The sequence below is a fragment of the Varroa jacobsoni genome, unplaced genomic scaffold (assembly GCF_002532875.2).
Source record: "Varroa jacobsoni isolate VJ856 unplaced genomic scaffold, vjacob_1.0 scaffold_1443, whole genome shotgun sequence".
Lineage (NCBI taxonomy): Eukaryota > Metazoa > Arthropoda > Arachnida > Mesostigmata > Varroidae > Varroa > Varroa jacobsoni.
Window position 1 is genome coordinate 77,837 of NW_019214345.1, and position 22,894 is coordinate 100,730.

At 43.1% G+C, this 22,894-nt stretch overlaps 1 protein-coding gene across 4 annotated transcripts in view; it reads left to right on the forward strand.

Moving 5' to 3' along the window:
- Window positions 1–22,894, forward strand: part of CaMKII (Calcium/calmodulin-dependent protein kinase II) — a 66,986-nt gene that overhangs the window by 23,003 nt on the left and 21,089 nt on the right. For all 4 annotated transcript variants that reach the window (XM_022850089.2, XM_022850085.2, XM_022850087.2 and 1 more), the window contains exons 2-5: window positions 15,972–16,157; window positions 18,032–18,222; window positions 19,272–19,510; window positions 20,748–21,012. In XM_022850089.2, the coding sequence (XP_022705824.1) occupies window positions 15,972–16,157; window positions 18,032–18,222; window positions 19,272–19,510; window positions 20,748–21,012 (881 nt within the window). The remainder of the gene's footprint in view (window positions 1–15,971; window positions 16,158–18,031; window positions 18,223–19,271; window positions 19,511–20,747; window positions 21,013–22,894) is intronic.

Genomic DNA, 22,894 nt, shown 5'->3' on the forward strand with positions numbered 1-22,894 from the left:
TGGTGCGATTTAATATTAGATATGCCTTCTTTTTTTTTGTTACTCGTCTATCCTGTGTCGACCGGGAGCGGTTGTATTTCCGATCTGTGGAAGGCCGGGTCAACTTATGTATACTGGGGCGCACTTGATTAAGCAACCCATCGGTATCGTACAATTGCTTGAGATTTATTTTTTATTATTTCCCATTGCACAGGCACTCTTCCATTACTGACTTCTTTCGACTAGCTTAGTAATTCGATTAACATCGATTCTACATTGCCGTCAGCTTTCCAGCCATTTGGGTGCTGGGTAAATTTAGCCAAGCCTACCATAACGTTTAGTCGTATAGTTACCCTGCCCTTTCGCCTGTTCGAAACTGAGTTCTTCCTTTATTCACCTGGCCTAACCTAACAGGGTCCGCTCTTCTCGTCTTATGGACACCAGAGCAGCGCTAGCCTAAAAAGGGTAAAAGACACGGCTTGCCACATGGCTGTGCATTTTGCCTACCTCTTTTTCCTACGGAGGCGTACACGGCTATAGGTTGCGCGCCTTTGGATTTTACGGCATACAGAACAAAATGATAAAGTAGAAGACATAGACACCAGGGAAACGAGCACAAACATACAGCGGTAATAGCGACAAGAGCAGAGCCAATGGTCGTAACAAAAGTAGTTCAAAGTCGCAGTTCCCGTAATAGTACCAGTTTAAGTGACTGTTAGAATAGTAGCAGTGAGACGGGTATTTGTTCTGCTTGGCGTTATCGTCTGCGTCTCTTTCTCGATCGTCTCTGTCGTCAATGTCGATCTGTAGGAGCTTCGTGTTTGCTGCGCTGTAGGAACTTTTTATGGCTAGTAGCAGTCACAATGACAATGGTAACGACGACAAAAGTCAATGCTGGACTCCATGTTCGTATTGTTGGTGCTGCCGCGGGGTGCTTGCAATGTTAGAGCTATTGCTGCAGCGTGCGTTCCGCTCTCCAGTGCAGACTCTCCAGATTCACCTTTTGCCCTTTTGCGTTGCTGTTGTTTCATGTCCGCTGGTCATTTTCACCTCACCCGTTTCTTTGTCAGGTCTGGCCGGCTTTACACTGGTTGACATTGGCTTGGCAGAGCTGTATCGTGCTAATGAAAATAGTGGGGTTCTAGTTTTTTCAAAAGCCAAATGCTACATTTGCTGATTCCGCTGATCTTCTCTGGGAGTCTTTTCCTGCTTTTTGCCGTGTTTAGTCGCGTAGGAGTTTACGTTTGTAATGGGGCCGCCCTTTCTGCCTTTTCACTTGTTCACTGTTCGCCCTTCAGTCGACAACGAAGAAGAACGCAAGTTTTGAAAAAACTTAAACGACGAGGGGTCAGCCGGGGGACAGTTGAAGGGGTGTACATGGACAGCGTCATAGGGGATACAATGATGAAGAAGGCCACCAAAAACTATGTAATACAAAAACAGCGAGCGGCTGTGTGCCTCAACACAGCAGTAACCCAATACAGAGGCAGCTAGCAGCCCTCCGGAGCGCAATGTAACACCAAGCGGAAGAAGGGGGCTTACAACGAACACGATCGTACTACCCTACAGCAGAGCGGATAGAGAATAGGACTGCAAAGTGTCTTAATGTGGATGTGCTATGCGAGGAAACGAATATGCTAGGCGTAAGTTGTGAGAAATTGCGTGAGAGTCCGTGAAACAGAAAAGAGAGGACGGTTAGAGGGGATGAGTGACGTTTACTCTGTGTATAATATATGGCGCGGCGTATATACATATATATAGTGCGGCATTTAAGTTGGGACACACTTTAGTGTGCTCTTTATTGCAACGGGTGTGCATTCATGGACGTGCACGAGGAAAACATCCGCGTCGTTTAGCCAAAGCTGAACAAAAAAAGACGCACAACCAGTCATTTTACCTTATTGCCCACAATCGGTGACCTATGGTATTGCCAGTTTCTTGCAGAGTCTGAAAAATGAATACATGAAGCACACCGGAAGATCCCTAATATGGTAAAAATTGAAAAGGCTCAAAAATTAATCTAGGTAATTTAATGAGTCATTTTGGGTACATCTTAGTTTTCGATACGGAAGTTGACAACTATGTTGGAACGGAATATATCAATCCCCGATTGGATCGTCCACATAAGTTCCAACGGTTAGTCTTCTTACGACTTTAAACTTTTAGTCACTTTGAGCCCTAGCATTCTTGGGACGCTCCGCCTGATATCAGCCTAAAATTCAATTTCGTTCGAATTTTTGCAGGTAGCATATTTGAACGCCACTTAAGCAAGTTTATACGAACATAGCTTGACGGACACTGTAATTAAGAATGTATATACTAACTGAATGAACTTGACAGTCGAGATTGACGTCTAAGAAATTATAGAAATGTCCCTTCTTATTTAAATACAGTTACAAAACAAAGTATTAGATATTATATATATGGTGGGGGAGAGGGAGAGAGAAATGTGATATGGATACCTGGTAAAAAGACAGAGAAATATATAGAAGAAAAGGGAAAAAAGGAAGGTATTGTAAAAGTACAATTATAGATGCTCGTCTGTTAGCACGCTCGTTTACGTTGTTCGCTGCTACTCAGTGTTTGTTTTATCCAGGTGTACATCTATCTACTGGGTGCTGTGCAGCAGTTGGCAGCCCGGAAGCTGCCTGTTTGAGCCTATGGCCTATGACTACAGCTTCGTAAAAAACGCGGCTCACAAGGCTCCACATAAATAGGATAATACAGGCTTAAGAAAAATTGGAGGATAGAAAACGAGAGATTGAAAGGGAGAGAAAAAAAATAGCTAGGTATGAAAATAACCATAAAAAGAACTCTCCCTTACAAAGGCCGACTTGTTTAATGATAGGACTACATCGAGTCGTTTGCTGTAATGCAGCCGAAGCATCAAGATAATAGCATTATGCCCAAAAGAGCCTTAACACGCAAAAGGAAATAACGCGACTAAGGAAAACGACACGCATTTACTTACTGAGAGAGGAAGAAAACGAACGGAAATGTTGGCAGTGCCCGCGGCAATACTCTAACAATGCATAGATAATCATCTGGGTACTCTACAGTACTTTGAAACGCAATCAAGCTTCAAACTGGGTACGTTCTAATCCATTAGAGTGTCGATTATTGAGTCGGCGGTGACTAACATGTGGGAATGTATTTAATATGAAAAACCGTCTTCTACTGCTGTATAACAGAAACGAAAATATTAGAGCACAGTTAACTAGACTGGCTCAATACACCGGTAACAGTTTACAGTTTGAGTGACGTCATAATAACTTCATCGTTGTATGTAGTAGTGAACATGCGGTGACCGTAGTCATATCTAATTCGAAAATCTGCAAATCATTTTCACTGCTATGGATGCAATGCTGAAGCAATCACCCAGCTTTTAGTGCTGGCAAAAGGTAAAATGGTACACTTTCGCAGCCATGATAAGATTAGGCCATCAGCAGTGGCTTGACTTTCTTCACTTTTTTGTTTTCTGCCTTGCAGCTGTCCTTGGCCATTTTCCTCGCTTTCGCTAACCTACCGACAAAGCGACAAAGCCTATTTCGTCTTCCAGTCGACCTGCCTTGTCCATAGCGTCTCTCTTCTTATGCTCTGGCTGCTCTTATAGTTGTCAAGTTCTGAGTAGACGACAACACTAGTGTAAAATCCACTGTTAATTCTTCGCTGTCACCGGCTTTTAACGGTGGCTGTGTTGAGAATCACAGCGAGGTTTTCCCTCGATCTGTCTGAATGGAGGACCACTACGGCACGATGCATTTCTTTTGATCCATTGTAGGTCACAGAAGTGTTTAATTTGCTTCAGCAGCCACTTTAGCTTGATCGAATGGCCTGAGCAGACCTGCGCTGAACTTCGATCTGATTCGAATAGAGAAAGACAGACTTGTCATGAGTTTAGCCCCATACTGAAGAAGTCTAAGGCGCTGTAGGTGGCTTCTCTTAGCATACGACGAGTAACCTGTCATGTAAAATCACGAAGCTAATTCTTGCTCCACCTGCTTGAGTAATAAACTTCGCCGGATAGCTTAGCACCAACTCGCTTTTCTAAATACTGTATAGAAATAGTAGGTAGCCGCCGCCATTATGAATGCGAGTTTGAGTCTGCAGAGCAGTGAACTACACCGACCGACTTCAATCATGCCAGTGATTGCTGAGGTTCTAGGAAGGGGTGTGAAAAACATTTGCTGACCGAATAAGCTCCGGTTTGGTATTGGTGGCCAGCCGTTTGAAGTAATGCTTCGGGTAGCGGACATAAAATAAAAAAGGAATAAGCTCTACGTAGTGCTACTGCCTTTGCTGGTCGAGTGGATGGTTACTGGTTTTTTTAGCCCTATCGTTTTCATGACTGCTGTCCTCCTTACTGCGCCTGCTATCGATGCTAATGCTGACCAAGTCTAAGGACATACCCGTTCCAGACTAACAAGGAAGTCAGTTTGCAAGTGTAGGGCGCCAGCTATGACTGTGCACACATTATGCATGTATGGTGTAGGTGAACTTATTTAATTGCCATAATAGACGAAACTATTAACCTGACAATAGGAAACCAACGCCTAGTAAAAAATCAGTGTTAGCTCACGGTCCGTTCTCGCAAGCTTGGCTGGCGTTAGTCACAGAGCGGGCGTCGGCCTTTCGTTGGTACGCTGTTATTGGTCTTGCTCAAACAGCAGCGATGACAATAACAGCAATAACATTAACAACAGAGTCACAACAATAGTCGCTGACAATAACGCCACAAAGACTAAATGCGTAAATAAAAGAGCTAGGAGAGGGGCAAATAGATCTGTTGAAGCGGCGGCATCAGACTAGGCATCGGTGCTCTCGTTCTTCGACGCCCTCCCTTCATTTTGCCTGTAGCCCACTAGCTGTGGGCTATTGTTGTACAACAACAACAACAACAACTACAATTCTTTGTCCGAGTAGTCCCGTTGCGCCTTCTAAACGTATGGCTCTCACTTGACGAAAGTCTGTATGGTACTTGCGACGCTAGTGACACTCAGGTTAGGGTTAAGGCTAAACGGAGGCTGCACAGCAACAGCAGCAGCACCAAGTGAAGCTTGCAAGTGAAATCGAGAGCCCTTAATCGCACCGAAAGTTCTTTTATGGCTGTGGACTTATCTACAGAAGCAGTGCTGCTCCTGCTTTAATAATGGTACTGCTTCCACAGCTCATGCTGATTCTTCCCGCGGTTGCGGCACCCGGTCAATCGTTCTTCTTGCCAGAGCTTGTCCGTGTCTTACCTATGAACCTACACAGTAGCCGTTAAATACCATGGATGCAAATCGCTGCAGGTCGTCGACGCTGGCCGAGTCGCTAATTCGTTGTTGCTACTGTCGTTGCGCTTGTAATGTTACGGCGACTGCTCTGTAGGCTGATTAAGCGCTCATGTCTGACGTCTGTTATTGCAGGTGCTTGTGCTGCCGCGGCTGTCGTTTATTCATCATATGAAGCATCACTCCAAAAGCTAGTAGTTCGCTCTTAATGCATTTTTTGCCGTAGGTAGAGCGGTACAGCGTGCGAGCGTCTTATTGAAGATTAGAGCGAATAAAGGGTGCAGCCTCTTATTACGTAGTAGTTCCATAAAATCAGAGAGGAGTCGACAGTAGCAGTGGCGGGCTACGACAAAAGCTTACAGGGACAAACGCATACGGACTTACGATCCGAGAGATCCTATATCAGCCCCCAAATTTGTCCCATTGTAATTATATATGCAAGAAAGGACGGAACCGACCCCCCGATCCCCGCCCGTAGCAACAACAGCACCGTCTAACTATTTATCTATTTGTTGCCGAATGTGACATCGAAGCAAACAGCCCCGCAGGCTACGACCGGGCTCTCAGTCCATAGGCCGGTAGACGATAATGCATTCAACGCTGCGTTGCGGAAGATGCAAACACTGAACAGGATCCTCAGCCAGCGCCAACATCATTGTCAACGCCAATAACAACGTCTAAGTAAATGCAGTACATGCAGCAAAATTATCTGTATACTGGCAACGTTCTCGTCATCTAAGGCAGGCGAACGATACGCAGCAGCAAATGCTGCGACGACATTTCAATAATCATAGCTTTTTCTCATGAGTGGTTTCACTCGTGTCTCGAAAGCTCCCATATTGTTTATGGCCGAACCTATCATCGTATTATTCCTGATGAAACGATGGTACGTGTTGATATGACATAAAAAAATAGATGTTCCATTCGTTATTGAACTGTCTAATATGCAAATACCCTTAGCTCTAACGAACCAAAAACTTTAGGTACAGTGACAAGAGTTATAAGTGGCTAACTAATTCAAGCTGATTCAGACATCGATTGGTTGATGGTATCGATCCGCAACATTCGAAGTACAGCGCAACAGCTCTACGGAGCCTTGTACTGCAATATCTCCGTTGCTTGCAGTAGCACTTGGATAGCATTTATCAGATTGCATAAGTGCTTTTATTCATCGTATAATAGCAGAAATGCTCTTACTGTCCTATATGTCTAAATGTTCTACTGTTTTTAGTACCGCTGCTGCACCTGGCAACGTATTAATAGTTGTCCTAGCACTGTGTCCTAATGTACACGTGTACATTGAACCCACAGCAGCGGCGGAAAGCGGAAAACAAGGACGATGGGGTTGGTTGACTGGCTGAGGAAAGGTAGCAGCGTATAAGTCGCAGGGGCTTCAGAGCATCGTACGTGGCCAGAAGGTAAATAGCAACAAAAGTCTGGTAAGGTTCTGGCTAGACGTTACCTTAAATCGGCGGCGTCACCGTTGCTCTACCGCTTCCGCTTATGGAATGCCCTCATTTCTTCCTCGTCCATTAGTAGTCGCTCGTTCTCCTCCCCTTCTTCCGAGCGGTCTCCCTTTCCTCCGCTGTCTTTCCTCTACATTTATGAAGACGGACGCTGGCCAGCTGGCACTGCTGTTCGAACGACTGCTGCAGCGTTCTCGCATTGCTCAGTGCGCAACAGGTGTTCTATTCTCCTGTTTCATCCGCCGATTTATGCCCAATCTTTTCCCCTTATAACACACCCAAGTATCTCTGTTTATATGTTCTATTGCTCGTCTGACTTTGGACGGCGTTCGACGTTCGTCGTCCACGGATGGCGACCTATGGAGGTATTTAACCAATCTCCAACTACAATAGTACGATCTATAGGAATAGAGGTACAACGGGAGGCAATGCAACCCACGCGAATGCCACTATGACAGCAATATTTGGTACAAGTTTGATCAGCAAACAGTGCCTTGAGGACAGACCGTGACCTGTGATCATGCCGTGCCATGTATTATGCAGTGCATCCTGGTCTACCTCATTCACGCTACAGCGGGGAATAGCACTGATGATCAGTAAATGTCAAATTCCAGTTAGATTGTTAATCGTACTCACTGCCGACAGTGTGGGAAACGACAACTGCTTGCCCTTTCCTTCTTTGTTGAAAGCGCCTAATATCTAGAGGACTCGGTGGTGGGGTCCATGAAAGACCTTCGGGCAGGAAGGAAACGGCGGACAGAAGAGCATTCGTCGACGGGGTGCGGGGCAGAGGGTGCTTTCTCCGACCTGCCGTTGGCGGGCGTCAGCTCCTTTTTTTTGGCGTTCCCCGTTTCTTTGATTATCCTGATACGTTGGTTTACCTTGCGAAGTGCAGAATGGTCAGTAGACAAGAATACTACGAAAAGAATAAAAGTAACTGCGTATTGAAGGTATTCCCTAAAAGGCATTGAGGAAGGTATATAGGACAGTAAGATAAGGGGAATCGGTTAGTCCGTCTGAACAACAGAACGGGACGAGGCTGGCAGTGTTAACTAGGCGGACATGCAGGCTATTTTTTTACCTTTTTTTTTTTCAAAGCCTGCTCAAGGCTCGTTTCGTTACCAACACATTTCGTGAGCACGAAGAACACAGCGCACGCTGAAACCAGCTTCGTCTTTAAGGTTAGGCACCACTCACTACGCTGACAGTAGTATATCTTTCTCTCTTGTCGAGTGTCTATGGGGGTTGGAACATGCGACGATACGAAGAAGAACTTCTAGCATGGTTGCGACTTCTTCCTAAGCATAACGTTCTTCTAAGGGGTGAAGAAGCATTTTGCTGGTTTTAAGAGAAAGACGTTTTCAGAAGGTGGATGATGGTGGGAGACGGAAGCGTGGCCTCGCTAATCTGAGTATCACTTCGAGATATTCAGATAGAATCTATCCTTTCAATCGTTATGAATGGCTTTGCTTGGAGCGTATATGAGGCTTCTTGCCGTGATGGTGACTGGGTTGTTTTCAAATGAGCGGTACGGAAATGAAGTCACAACAAATAAGGCTGTTTGCGTAAATAGGCCACGCTTACAATAGAACTAGTTTTGATGGTCATATAAATAATTGCATTTAGCTTTATTGCACACGGTAGAGACCTTTAATACGGCGCAGCTGAATGTAGAAGGATAGTCACAGCTAAATGAAGAGGGATGAATAGATCCGGTAGCTCGCTTGGGTCCAACCGTTGCTGGATTAAATGTGCACGTCATTTTGCATAATCTTCAAAAGCGCACTTTGTATAGTTGTATAGACAAACGGTGTTTTCACTGGCATTATTTCAACTAGTGTCTCAATGAACACCCTTCCGCTGGTACCTCTCATTAAGAATTTAAGACTGGTTGCCGTAGTTTTTCTTATGGCCTATTGCGTGATTGGACATACAATCGTCGCGTTTTTCATGAAACAGATTATAAAATTGCATGTGATCATTGTTATTTCCGTTTGAGCGTTACTTCTGTAACCTTCTTGCACTATATATTCTTTCTAGATTTAACACTACTATGTGTACCTGAAACCCAGGCAACAACAGCAGTCTATCACGAATCAATAATTATTTACTCACTACTAAATATGAACGCTGTAAAGGATACGAGTTGATATGAAATAAGGACTATTGTAGCATCCTGATCGTGGAGCTTACTCCTGTAGAGATCAATAACTGACAAATACCAAAATTTATGGAAATGATAAGCGGTTTTATTTTCAGAAGCATCTTTTATTAGATCTGCTAAAACCTTGTTGTATGGTTGCTTTAAGTTCTATCTCCCATTAGTTAAGTTAGCTATCCTTTTTGCGTATCGTTCTGCGTGCTTTGCAGGAAACATCCTTGTGTAACATTTTGATAAATAATAAACGCCATTAAATGCAGCATTGGTTATAGTTTAAATAGACCACTAGATCCATTCTAGCTTCTGTTCAAAATAGTTCGTATAGAAATTCGCCTGTTGCGGATAGTCGAAATGTAGACGATTCATAGTTGAAACAAACTGATAATTTCCTGCGTATTTTATGCCAGATTTGGATTTAGCCTAGGTTGAGAGCGATGGCAGGTGGGAACAATCAGACGAAAGGAATCATCATGTCATTAAAAAATCTGCAGTGCACGAGTTTCATCATCTCATTTACGAAACTCAAGAGGATCATAGCTCAACGAGAGCTGATTTTATAAATGTTGTTACGTTATTCTTTCTAGAACTCATGCCGGCAAATATAACCTTAGTCGATCTATTAACCTGCAACCTCTAAGGCCTTACTAGTTAAACACGTTCATGCATCTACGCAATAAATGTTCCATAGATTTATAATATCTTTAAGTACTAAGATATAAGTAAGTATATAAACATAAACCAGGCGAAATATATATATATATATATTCGAGAAAATTATATGTTAAGAACAAGTTATTGTATTTTTAGTCTCACCTTTTTCATCCCGGATTCATTCCGGGCCCACCGCGACAAGAACGTCTCGGGGAATATCAATCATCATACATCATTTACGTTGTACGACGGCCATAAGCACTAAGCACTGCGTCGAGCGTCCGATGACGGTGTGTTGCAGCGTGATATCTAAGGTAGCGAAGCAATGTGTTTTTTTTGAGAATACAAGGATTAGCACTAGCCTACAAAGAAGGGGGAGCGGCTATGGCGGAAAACAGAGATAACAATGTTCTGACATAAACAAGTCCGCAAGCCCGGAAGTAAATTGTCTGTTGTCGTTGTTGGTTAACAGGAGAAATTGCTAAGCGAGTTTAGAAGGGTTGGATTATTAGGCTGCAATGGCTTGTCAGGACTCAGACGCGCACTGATTGTCCGCTTGCACTTGCAGACAACAAATTTAGCCTGACCAGCTTGCAGAAACAACGCACAGAGCGATAGAAGCTTTGTAGTCATAGGGCGTTGCGTTGGTTGTCGTCGAAGCCGAAAATAGCCGCAGTGACCACCACCTCTATCGTCACAACTTCGTCTAGTGTAACCTAGTAGCACGATGTCATAGGAAGAGGGATTGGTTGGTTAACGAAGATCAGCTTTGGAACGAAGCGGAAAAGGAGGCAAAGAAGGTTGTAGAAATGGTGCAAGTAACGGTGGGGTACTAAAATTGCCGTCAGACAGAATTAAGGCTGGCTGACTGCGGGCAATTTGGAAGTGGTCGCTCGATTGTCCCTTCAGTTTCTCTGCTCCCTACCATGAAGTCATGGGACGGCGACAACAGTAACATAGAACATCGGCTCTTCATAGAGCTGCTGGGAAGGCGGACAAACATTGCCAAGTTATCGTTATGCGCATCTGTCTGCACAGGCAAAGGCAGGACGGGTGGGGAAACGAAAAAAGGTCTTGCTGTCCTTGTAATTGTTGTCGCCGTCACAGTCATCGTCGTCCTTGTGATTCCGTTGCCCGTCGTTCCCACAAGGGGCCATGGGTCCCATCTCACCACCACTGTTGCAATCAAGTGGTGGCTGCGTTGTGTCAAATTTTCCGCCCCACTGAAGGTCCGTAGCTTGTTCTATTTCTCTCTCTCTTTCGCTGTTAGCCACTGCACCACATTTCCCTTCCCACTACCTACCCGGCTATCCACAGCTACCGTAGTTCTCTCATCAACTTAGACTAGCGTGGAAGAGGAGCACAAGCGGAAGACGGCATGCCCGACGTGCGGCGTCAGGTATGTACTAACGATACAGTACTGGCACACGTCGAGCTTTCAATCGGTCAAAGCCAGAGGAGAGTGACGAACAAAAAAAAAAATAAGCCATTCAATCACGGCACAAAGCTCAGTCGCCCTCTTACGTGTACCGACTTTTTCGAAGGCTAGAGGATTCCGACATAGTAACAAAGAGACGCAAAAGGATAAGAAGAGTGAAGGACTATTAGGGATAAGGTAAAGGGTTAGGGCCGTAGAAGGGAAACACAACAGGGGGGCCGCCGCAACCCGTTCTTGCATGAACTACGGGGCAGACAAAGTTAGACTCTTGTCGGGTTCCTATCGAGCTTCCAGCAGTTCCGTTTGTTCCCCTATCGCGAAATTTGCGCACGGTTGCTTTACTGCCTGTTTAATACGTCATCGTCGGAAAACGATTTAGCTATGTTTTTTCTTCTCTTTTAAGTTATCTTTCTCTCCCGAGCTTGGGGAGTATCCTTGATCCCCTTTTTACACCCTTGGCTACCCCACACCACACATACTGGGGCGTCCTTTGACCCAGCTTTACTGCCGCTGCCTTTATCGAAATGGTTCTGTGCTAGCCAGCGGCAGTCACCGCGGCAGCAGAAACACTTGAAAAGTAGAAGTTATGATAACTGTAGAACCATCAGAAATGTACCAACAGACATAGGGTAACGGAAACGCATCGAGGCCGGCGCGGGCTACCATTACAAGTGAGTCAAGTGGACACAACACGGGTTGTATTGTATGCGTATATATATAACAGGATATCCTAGATTGGTGCGCTGGCGCCGGATAGACAGGAAGGTTAAATAAAGCGTGCTTGCTCCCATTGTTTCTGATGAATCCACTGCGGAACTATCCACAGTCGATCACGTATACAAGGCGACGTTGTCATTGTGTATTGCAGGACCTAAAGACTCTTCCCTCTTGAAGTTTGTCCCATTCATAGAAATCGAATACACGCAAATCTCAAACATTACTAGGAGAAGAAACATGCTAGCCCTTTTCACCTTCTCTTTTTCGCCCTTTCTATTCGTCCCTCATGAGATAGTGGTATCTGCTACTTGAGCAGGTCTAGGTAACATAGTGAAAAAAGGAGCATTGGTGATCCTTAGGTAGATGCACTATATTCGGTTAGAGCGGTCGACGGCTCGGAAGTCGGTACTCCAACAGACAGTTGCGTTGAAGGCGAGCGATCATGGAAGCGCCGCGAAAATAAAGCTGTTGCTAGTTGCCACGGTCATCGTGCTGGTGGCGGCCCTAATGATACCGGTGGCGGTCGCATTCTGTCATATATACTCAGATGGCATATAGTCAGATGGTGCGCTGACTAACACGGACGCTCACGTGTTACTGATTGCTTCGCTAGTCATCGCTGATGCGGCTGTTGTTGAGGCCAGAACTCATTTAAATCCCAAAAGAATTGGAGGGAATGCGCCGATAAAAAGAAAGCGAACGAAATAGAAAAGTCAATGTAAGTGTAATTCTGCAAGTCTGTGACCTCTACCTGTAAAGTAGGTCAACGAGTCGCCAGCAGTCAGATACGCGTAACGATAATATAGCTAGCTGGGCTCAAATTCTACTGTTGCTGTGTATAAAATAATATTTGCTGCGTGGTAAAGTGAAAGAGCAAAAAAGAATTGTCTATCACGGAATGTTTCTAAGAGAGAGAGCAGGGGGCATAAGGTGAGACAGCGTCAAGCAATAGCGGACTCCGAGCTAAGCTAAGTCAAACGCTGTATACGAAGTTTTTCTCACCGATGCATTGTTAAGAAGATCTAATAAGAAAAATCTGGAAAACCGTGCCGAATCGTTCGGCAACGTCGGCGTGCTTAGAAGGCTCATCGATCCTGGTAACGCCAACGAGTAGCCTAAAAAGTAGGACAGTTGAGGTGTCCTTTATTGCCAACTTGGATATGGCTATGATGACGATGGCGGCGATGGTGGAGGCAATTCTAGGCAAATGGGCCCTTCGCCGGCCTCTCAAATTAATTTCTTCCTCAGAATACGCCCCTTATGTGGGGCGATGTCTATGGCCTAACGGAGGTACCAATGTTCACACACATACACTCATATAGATGGTACAAAAGATATGAAATACTACTGAACAGATACAGATTATGCAGACATATTTTATTCTGGGCGGTTGTTACAAGGCTAGGCAGGGACGCTTAAATAGTTAATTATTTAGCAAATAATTAATTGTTTGAGCGCCTCTGCTTAGCCTAATCGTTGCTTGCTTGAAGTTATTGTCTGTAATGACGAGAAAAAGGTTAATCACATAAAAACTGAAAATCACAGTAGAACGCATAACCAAAGAAGATCAACTTATTATATTACATTATTATTATTTAGTCTCGTTATAATATTGACCCTATTCTGCATAACGGGTGCGTGTATTTCAACTGTTCTAAGCTTTCACCACGAAATATATAAAAGACATTTTTCCCTTCTAAAAAAATGTAATATAAATATTTAGAGGAATAAAAAATATCCCTTGTTATACATCCGCTACTATTGCTTGGACGCTTGTACGTGCGGGTCATTCAAAATATGTTTACTTTTATATGCAAATAATAATGTAACATTTAATTATACGCAACAGTTAGGGCTATCCGCGTAATCCAGCTTTCGTACTTTCATAGAATTTTGTTACGCGTAAAAATACAGAAAAAAGCAAAGAAAAGGTATGCAAGCAAAACCGCAATACACGAAGCGTCTATTGCTTGCGATTACCAAGCGTCCCGCTTCGAAGCATTTGTGTATTTACGACGTTCGACATCATAATTTAACTTCCTTTTTAAATATTCATCCCGTATAGGAAAGATACCACGAGGTCGGAGGTAATGACCAAACATTTGCAGAAAAACGAAATACGCCAGTTATTGTGCTCTCACTAAGAAAAACAAATGCTTTACAAAACAGAGATACAACTTTCCAGTGATTTCTAGTTATCGTCTGTGCTAACATCGGTGTATGCTATCTTCGGTGATCTAAATAAAAACTTGTTTTAATTAAAGAAAAGCAGTAATAACTTCATATGTTGCTAATATATAGGAAGGAAAAAAACCTATAGAAAACAGAATTTCAATAAGAAGCTTTCATGATTTATCACAGAAATAGAAATAATTAGAGGTACCCATACTTGTCATTTACTTCACCACAAGGAACACGTCAGCTGCATTATCACCGAATGATTACTTCAACACGTGCGCCTTTTGGTTGTTGCTACTGCTGATGATGTGGGAGTCACCGCTGATAAAGAACCTTTAAGGTCATCACACACTTGCCATCACCAAATTAGGCCAACATTTGCCAACAGAACTAAGTCAGCCTTTTTTTGTTACGTATCTGTTGCACGTGTCGTTTTCAGTTTCTATACAATGCGAACTGTCTGTTCAGGTACTTGAAAAACATTGAGCGATCAAAAAAATATATGGTATGCAAACAGGTATCCTATACAAATGGCTTATCATGCATCATCGAACGCGGCTACGTGAACGATCTGTTCTCCGTACTTTGTCTTTGACATGAAGGGAAGAGCACTCCACGTTTAATTATTGTGATCACCACATGTTATCGGGCATTTTATCCAATTCCTATGGAGCAAGAGACACGAAACGTCTGCATAAATAAACCGATTTGAATCAGGAGCTTCTGACAAAGTTTCTATTATATATACGTTTGTATTGCACAATATGAGTGAGGTGTAAGGGCTATGGTGCTCCTGATAAATATGAAGTTAAAGGAAGGTCCACGATGGAAGATTTGCCGAATAAAATTGTTAACAAATATTCTTTCATACGTCTATTCCATATCGACAATATTAACAAACATAATGGGAAAGATAGCAGTCAACTATGAATAACTGTCATGCCAACTTCAAATAATCGTCGTTGTTGATCGCAGTGTGTTGCTGTTCGTAAACAGTGTTGCTCGCAACATTGATACCGGCTGTTAAATTCTGAGATAGGTCGACAGTATCATTGCAGGAGCACGAAACTAGGTCGCCTTGTAGGGTTAACTGGCTATGGGCGAGTCAGCTAACCGTGCATGTCTCGGACAGATTTTAGATAGCAGCGATTAGTTTCACGCACCTTATCACTGATTAGGCCAGTCGCTATGTAGGACTATGGATGAAAAATGATTCTCATAATTATTGCTAAAGGAATTCTTACTAAGATATACTAACAGATATTTTCTCCTGAAGTAGGGGTATTTTCACAAGCTCTAACACAGCTTGATACCTCTACATGAAGTTCGTCTCCTCAAACCACTTTCAATCTTTTTGGATTCGCTTCAAATCGTTTATCTTCTTTTTGCCATGAGCTTTGTATTCATGACATGTACGTTAGCCAGACTCCGTTGGCTTACTTTGAAGGATATTCTAGATCGTTCTGCGGATAGCATAGCCATCGTTTGCAAGGGTGCCCATTTGCCTTGATTGATGTACTCGTTAAGTTTTTCAGGCAAGTGAGTGACGGGCCGCCTATCAGCGGATTATACAACCTTATCGTTAGTTGAGACGATATCGGAGTAGCCATTAAAGCAAGCAGAGCAAACGATCAGGGACGGAGTTTTAAATAGGAAGCTTTCAGCGAGGCAGCTGAACCCGTCGCTCCGAATACTGAAAGGCAGACGAGATCAGCAGTATTGGTGATGACACTTTAGGACCAAAGCTGATCTGTAGAACGAATTATTACTAATGGTAACAATACTATCTCTCCGTCTGGTAGTAAGGTCCGTTTTCGATCTACACAGACTTCAGAGTGAACGACCGCCCAGTCGAACCAAGAGGAGACAGATCTATATGGGTAAAAAATCAATATCGTTGGGCGCACGCCTCTATCATGACTAATGCCATTGATATTTACTCAATTCTGTAGCGTTTGTTGATGAACAGTTGTTGTTGATATGTCATTGGTAGGCAATAACGTTCTGCCGTTATATCAACCGCTTCGCCTAATCACATAGATTACGCGTCGTTACTATTAAGGTTACTAACATCTCTTTGTCTCTATTTATTTTGTATTCGTTTTCAGGGGAGCGTTTTCAATAGTGAGACGATGTGTTCAAAAGTCAACCGGTCTCGAGTTCGCGGCAAAAATCATCAATACCAAGAAACTGTCAGCGCGGGATTTTCAAAAGCTCGAACGAGAGGCGCGGATATGCCGCAAACTAAACCACCCAAACATCGTCCGGTTACACGACAGTATACAGGAAGAGGGGTAAATAAGAAAACATATATTCTGTGTTTATATTCCTACCGTACGCATACAAAAGGGTTACGCGATCTATATTCACCTCCTTACTCGCCAACGTTCCTCTGCTATTTTCTAACACATTCGTTAGCGAATATAACAGATAATTCCAACTTTTATTTTTTGTCTACGCGCGCTCACCCAGTAAACTTATATTAGCGTCATGTTGTTCGACAACTCTCATTACGCATTTGATCTATTGCTTATATTGTACAAAAATAAGAGTAGGCCTATTTTGCCAGATACTTAAGGTATAAATTAAAACGTGTTCCAAATTTTGCACCAATTTTTGATGTGCGTGTTTATTTTTGGAGATCTGTTTAGCTTATATAAACCAAGAGAACGAACCAAATCATCTTCTTAAACAGAACTTCTACTTATGTTACTGCCAAAAGGCCCGCGGACTACATGTATAGCTATCATTAATTATTCTGATCTGATGAAGTTAAAATCGAACGTCTGACGATTTCTATATGTTAATGTGTTTGTCACCGAATCACCATAAAAACCTGCTCGATCGTCAGTAGAGGTACACTAACACATCCAGTTGTTTGCGTAATACCGGATCCGCAATTTAAAACCAAATAGCATTCAATACCTTATATGACGCCTTTAGAACTCTATTTGGATGCTTGTCTTATAGTCTTAACATACGAGCAGGAAGCGCGAAATGTTGTATCATGAGTGGCGCAGTTGGATCCGAAATCATGTTCTTAGTAGCATGTTCAACGACAACCTCAAAGAGTGCAAGCCTAAGGGGAGCACTGGTTGATATCTGCTCGTTACCAAGCATGGCTTCACCACCGATCGCATTAAGGACAACGCGTTGAGGACGAAGAAAAATCGTTTAGAAAAGCTAAAGGCAGAGCGGAGGATATAGCAGCATTATGTTTATCCGACATGACGATGTCTTGCCTACTGAACAGACGGCCTAGATTTACCCTCGAGGCAGTCTCAGGAGTACCACCAAGAAGGTTCTCTAGAAGTAACACATCCTTGCGCTCAGTTGTACACACACTTGTGGCCCCAAACCGTGTCAACTTCCCGAGTCTATTTCCTTGAAGGCCGCTGCCGTCATCTACTTTTCAATATCTTCTTGTTACCCTTTCTTACCGCGCGCCAAACAGTGGCGAAAAGGAGAGGGGCTCGTGAAGAAATGCGATGGCACCGGAGGCATCAAAGAGTAGTGGCAGGCCAATGGCGGAAGAAATGCAAGGCCGCACAGGCACTACGGTTCTGCAAAGTTGCTGCTCTTATAAACACGGTCACCGGCACCATCGGGCTCCAACAGACCAGGCGCCTCGCAGCCATTCCCCTCGGTAACTGTTCATTCGAGTTGGCGTCTCTCTCAGGGGAGCTGTAGGATCTCGTGCGATCGGTTGTATAGTATCTATACGCCTGGGAAAGCAAGTATCGGGACAAGAACGGGTCCATGGGCTCGGGTTAGACGAGACGGAATGTAATACGAGCACCGTTGTTAGAAGTTTTCCAGATATCGTTCCTACATATTTCATACGTGTATGACGAAGGTGACATTATGACCTAATACAGCATCTATAGAGTAAGAAAGTTATATTGATCGTTGCTAACTATACGTTAACAAGCGAATGACGTTTAGTAGCGCTGTATTCTTTTCAAATGAATACATGTTTTCGTGCATGAAGCCCATAGATCAACTCGTCTAAACCATAACTGACCATTGGCTAGAGCCCACAAGTATAGCACTATATTGGTTAGAAGCTGATAATGCTAAACAATACAAAGCATTACACTCAATATGTGTCATTTTCGCCCACTTATTGTACTGTTGTTTCTGCCCGGTCCGTTTGGCCCATTTGCAGGTACCACTACCTTATCTTCGACCTGGTGACCGGGGGAGAGCTATTTGAGGACATAGTGGCGCGAGAGTACTACAGTGAGGCCGATGCTTCCCACTGCATACAGCAGATTCTGGAAAGTGTCAACCATTGCCACCAAAATAACGTTGTCCACAGAGATCTCAAACCAGAAAATCTCCTCCTTGCCAGCAAAGGTTAGTGCTGAGTCATGTTCACGTAATCCAATAACAACGATCCTATTAAGCAGTAGACACTTGCAAAAGCTAATTCACAGACAGATCTCCACCACTGTTTAATTCTACAACGGTTTTACTAGCATCGATGTCACTGTTTCCTATGCTTAGAGATGTCCTTTAGTTGAAGAAAAATAAAGTTCAGGCCCGACTCTTCAGGTCGAATAATGGCAGAGAAATTAAAAAAAAATACGTCGAAAGAATGCACACTGAAGAAATCGAGAACCAGCACAAATCTACTGACTACAAGAACGATCAGGAAAACACAGTTGTAAAGCATTATTGCTCCTCGGGCCTTGTCGTGCGGCACAGCGGGGGCTCTCGTCTTCCCTTTGCTGCTGGTACAAACAAAGTTAAATGAGATGAACTTTTTAGCTAAGCTGTTAAAAGGGAGCGAGTCGTAGCAGAAGGCCTTGTCCAAATCAGATTATGCGGCAAACAACCAGATTGAATTTAGTGGCTACTACGATAATTATATTTGTTCTACCAATTACTTATTGCATGCCAGAATTTAGGCAAGCCATGGCGTGGCGTGGCCTTACTGCACAGCGCAGATGACGTGCCCCCCGTTACGATTCTCAACAAGCAATGATTATGGTGATCATCGGCTGTTCCGCCTTATTGTTTGCGACCATCTATATATATGGCGCTTTAATAAAAACTATTGCACATTTAGACATTTTATTAAATCTTCCTTCGAAGACTCGATTGAGTCAGGCCTTCTCACTTCAAATGCTACTTGAAGTCACCAACTTTTGATCCCTTGATTATTTTATTGTAAAATCAATATCAACATAATACATATATTGGTCTCTTCTCGCCATAGAGTATTTCTAAATGCATATGAATTTAAACGCTTGGTTACTGCGTACCAATTAATAACGAGGATGTGTTAGGCTGTTGCACCTGTCATCGTATATAGCGATCGTCATTATTGTAACTTCTTCTCTTTGCTGTGTCCTTTCCGGTGTCTTTAACCTGCCTGTGTGTTGAATTTCATCCATACGTAGCCAAGGGCGCTGCTGTGAAACTTGCCGACTTTGGTCTCGCGATAGAGGTGCAAGGTGAACAGCAGGCCTGGTACGGTTTTGCCGGTACGCCGGGCTATCTTTCACCTGAAGTACTCAAGAAGGACCCCTATGGGAAGCCTGTTGATATTTGGGCCTGTGGTGTGATTCTCTATATTCTGTTGGTCGGGTACCCGCCTTTCTGGGATGAAGACCAACATCGACTCTATGCCCAGATTAAGGTAGGTACAGTCACACATCTTACCAGAAAGACGCATACCATTAAACCAGCAACATATGTTTAGTCGATGATGATAAAGACCGAATACTTTTTAATTACTGAAAGTAAAGCACAAAAAAACAACAATAAAAAAGACAATATACATAAAGAATAACATAAATGATGGAATTGTAATAAGGTCAGAAACAATGCGTTACCAGTAGACACCGATGTTTCCGTCGTCGATTGCGTCAATGTTGATTTCTGCCCAAAATTTCGCTACAATAAGGGCCAGTGTTGTTCTGTTAAATCTTTAGCATGCTGGCTATGCTCCGGCGCGGGTAAAATACATTTTTGTCTTATCCGCCCTTCTGCTCTCATTACTATGGCGTAGTCAAATAACTCCAGGCCCAGACTCGAATATAGCGCTCGAAATTTGCTCTATGTAGGGTCATCGCAATTCATACAGCCGAGTGAACACGCACTAATTATATTTTTAGACCCGGACAAACGGCTGGGCCTGTGCGAGACGACGCATTCAACATAGTATTCTGGTACTACCATAATAATGGTTATGTTTATACAATATTGTGAGGTTGCTAGTAATGTGATCCAACCTTTTTTACTTATACCGCCATACTCATCGCTCTCAATAGCCATCTTCTACTTGCATTGAACACTTTTGAAACGACCGAACATTATCACGTGTTCGTTCAAAGGTTCGATTATGTCCACGTTTTTTTCAAATTAATTTTTGTGCGGCCTAATATAGGCCTATCTGTTACTTAGTATCCACTAAAGCATTAAGAAAGTACTGCATTTACCTTCGCAGCTGGTCTTTTTGGTTATCAATTGCGTGTTGTATTACTCGCTGTTTGTTTGCTAATATGCCTGCAGTCAGCGTTCCTCTACGATGAGAGAAATGTATGTCTTCTGTGCTCCTTGTAGAAAAAGATCGTATACCTGGTTGAACTCCAGACACACTCATTAACTTACCTAAACTCAAATAAGTATACCTAATGCGTACTACTACATGGGGTAGAGTACAATCGTGCTATGACATAACGTTTTTCAATATTAAGGTCTCTCTGTGCAGTGAGACGCCCATATTCATCACTGCTATGGCACTAGAGTTTGACCTCCGTCTAGAATTGGGATTAGGTATACGTTTGCTATACGGGTCTACCTTGTTATGAGCCCCTAGGTGTGGCTACCTTTGAAAGCTAATTGTTTATGTTGTCGTTGTTATTTCTGTTTAGGCGGGAGCGTACGATTACCCTTCGCCCGAGTGGGACACGGTGACACCAGAAGCTAAGAACCTCATCAATTCGATGCTCACGGTCAATCCGGCTAAGCGCATTACAGCCGCCGAGGCCCTCAAACACCCCTGGATCTGCCAGAGGGAGAGAGTGGCATCGACCCTGCACCGACAGGAGACTGTCGAGTGCTTGAGGAAATTCAACGCCAGGAGGAAGCTCAAGGGAGCTATCCTCACTACGATGCTGGCTACGAGAAACTTCTCAAGTGAGTTAGCTTGCTCCGGTACCGCTACCCGCTCCCAAACAATCGCATTAGATTATTACTGCCAGATCTTCCTGCCCCAAACCCCCTCATTGAAAATTCGATCGTATCTGTCGAATGGAATGAGCTTATCCTTTTTCTTTACCAATCCTTCCTCGATGTAATTGGTGATCAATTTCAAATGTTTTCCCTTGCCAGGATAAAAGTGTATGATATTAGCAGTTGATAGATAAGTGTCTGTCAAGGCTCTTTACGCACACAATATTGATACGAGTTGGGGGAATCCAAAGCTTTGCCAGGGCTCTCTGCTCAAACTTTGGAGATTTCTTTACTATAATATTTGATATTGTAACAATGGTTAAAACAATATTATTTACTTTAGTTTGCCGTATGTGTATAGCAGTATCAACTACATTTGACTGATTTTATTTGAACTAAAACCTGCTTCGAATCGGAGCTCTACGATTAGCAACGTATTTTCTAAAAAAATATCATAGTTTAGGCTTTTTTCAATATCACAGTCAATTATTATCGTCAATGGATTATCGTATATATAATTTGTGCTATTTTTTTTTGTCGATATTTTCTATTCGTATTAGCATCCTGCTTAGCAATGTGTTACTGATAGCTGATATAACAAGAATATCAACTATAGACAACTGTACCTGGGTGGGGTACAGCAACGTCTTAGTAAAGACGTTGCTGTACCCCACCCAGCTACTTATCTATTACGTACTATGAGTCAACGTTTATCATAATAACTACATATGGTCTCTTTTCATATTTCTTTATTGCAACTGTTATTTTCGACCCTCTTAACTGGAGCATTTTCACTACGCGTCTAGTATTACTGGAATAGATCCACACATTGCTACTATAACTCTAACGTTACTATACTTTTTATGACAAATCATCGTATTGATACTGCTTTCCGCTCTATTAATTTATCTATTTTTACCTCTTCTTCAAGGAGGCCGACCATGGAAACAGAATTGCGGTTTTTATCGTACTAATGATAATGTTGCTTACGGTGAGGACAACACTGATGCTGATGATTTGGGTTAGGGCGACATTGGCCTTATTGACGTGTATGCTGATGACCATGAAACAAGCTGATGGCAGGAGGTCTTGCTTCTTGATAGTCTTGTTGCTTATAGAGTTAGGTGCTTTATGGGTGGGCTACCACTTTCGTCACAGGCAATTATTACATCTGTGTTGCAAGTGTAAGCGCTACCACTGAACGATGATTAATCAATTATTACTATTAATGGCTACAACAAAGTTAATGGTGATAAAAAAAAAATGACGCCAACAGTGTTGTTATTGTCGCTGCTGCTCAGGAGGAGGTGGAGGGTGATGATGATGATGATGATGATGAGTGTTATGGCACTCGTCTTCAGTTGAGTACATTCGCTTTCCCTCACTCTGTTTCACTGTTTGGCCTTCGATTGTTCCTTGCGCTTGTTTATGGATTGTAAGTCCATTTTTCTTCCGGTACATAACGCGACACGCGTATGCACGTATGATAGTACGTAATTTTGGCGGTCACGTGCAAGACGTTCCTTTGTCCTAGCGAGGACTTACATATTCATCCGCTAGCGCGGCCCGCAATTTCCGCTTTCATACTGCCTTATCATCACTTCTATTGAACACTCAATTCTCACTTCGTTTGATAGAAAAAAATTGTGATTTGTTAAATGAACAGGGGTCGGTGCTTCATTCCCGATAAAACTAGTCTCTCTCTCTCTCTCTCTCTCTCTCTCGCTGTTCCATGGACTTTTCTCTTTCTTCTTCTGGTAAATGCACTTCATTTCAAATAGTTCTCTGCCGACTTTTTGCTCTATTTATCATTTATATTATAGTCCACTCGATAATGGCTGACCTT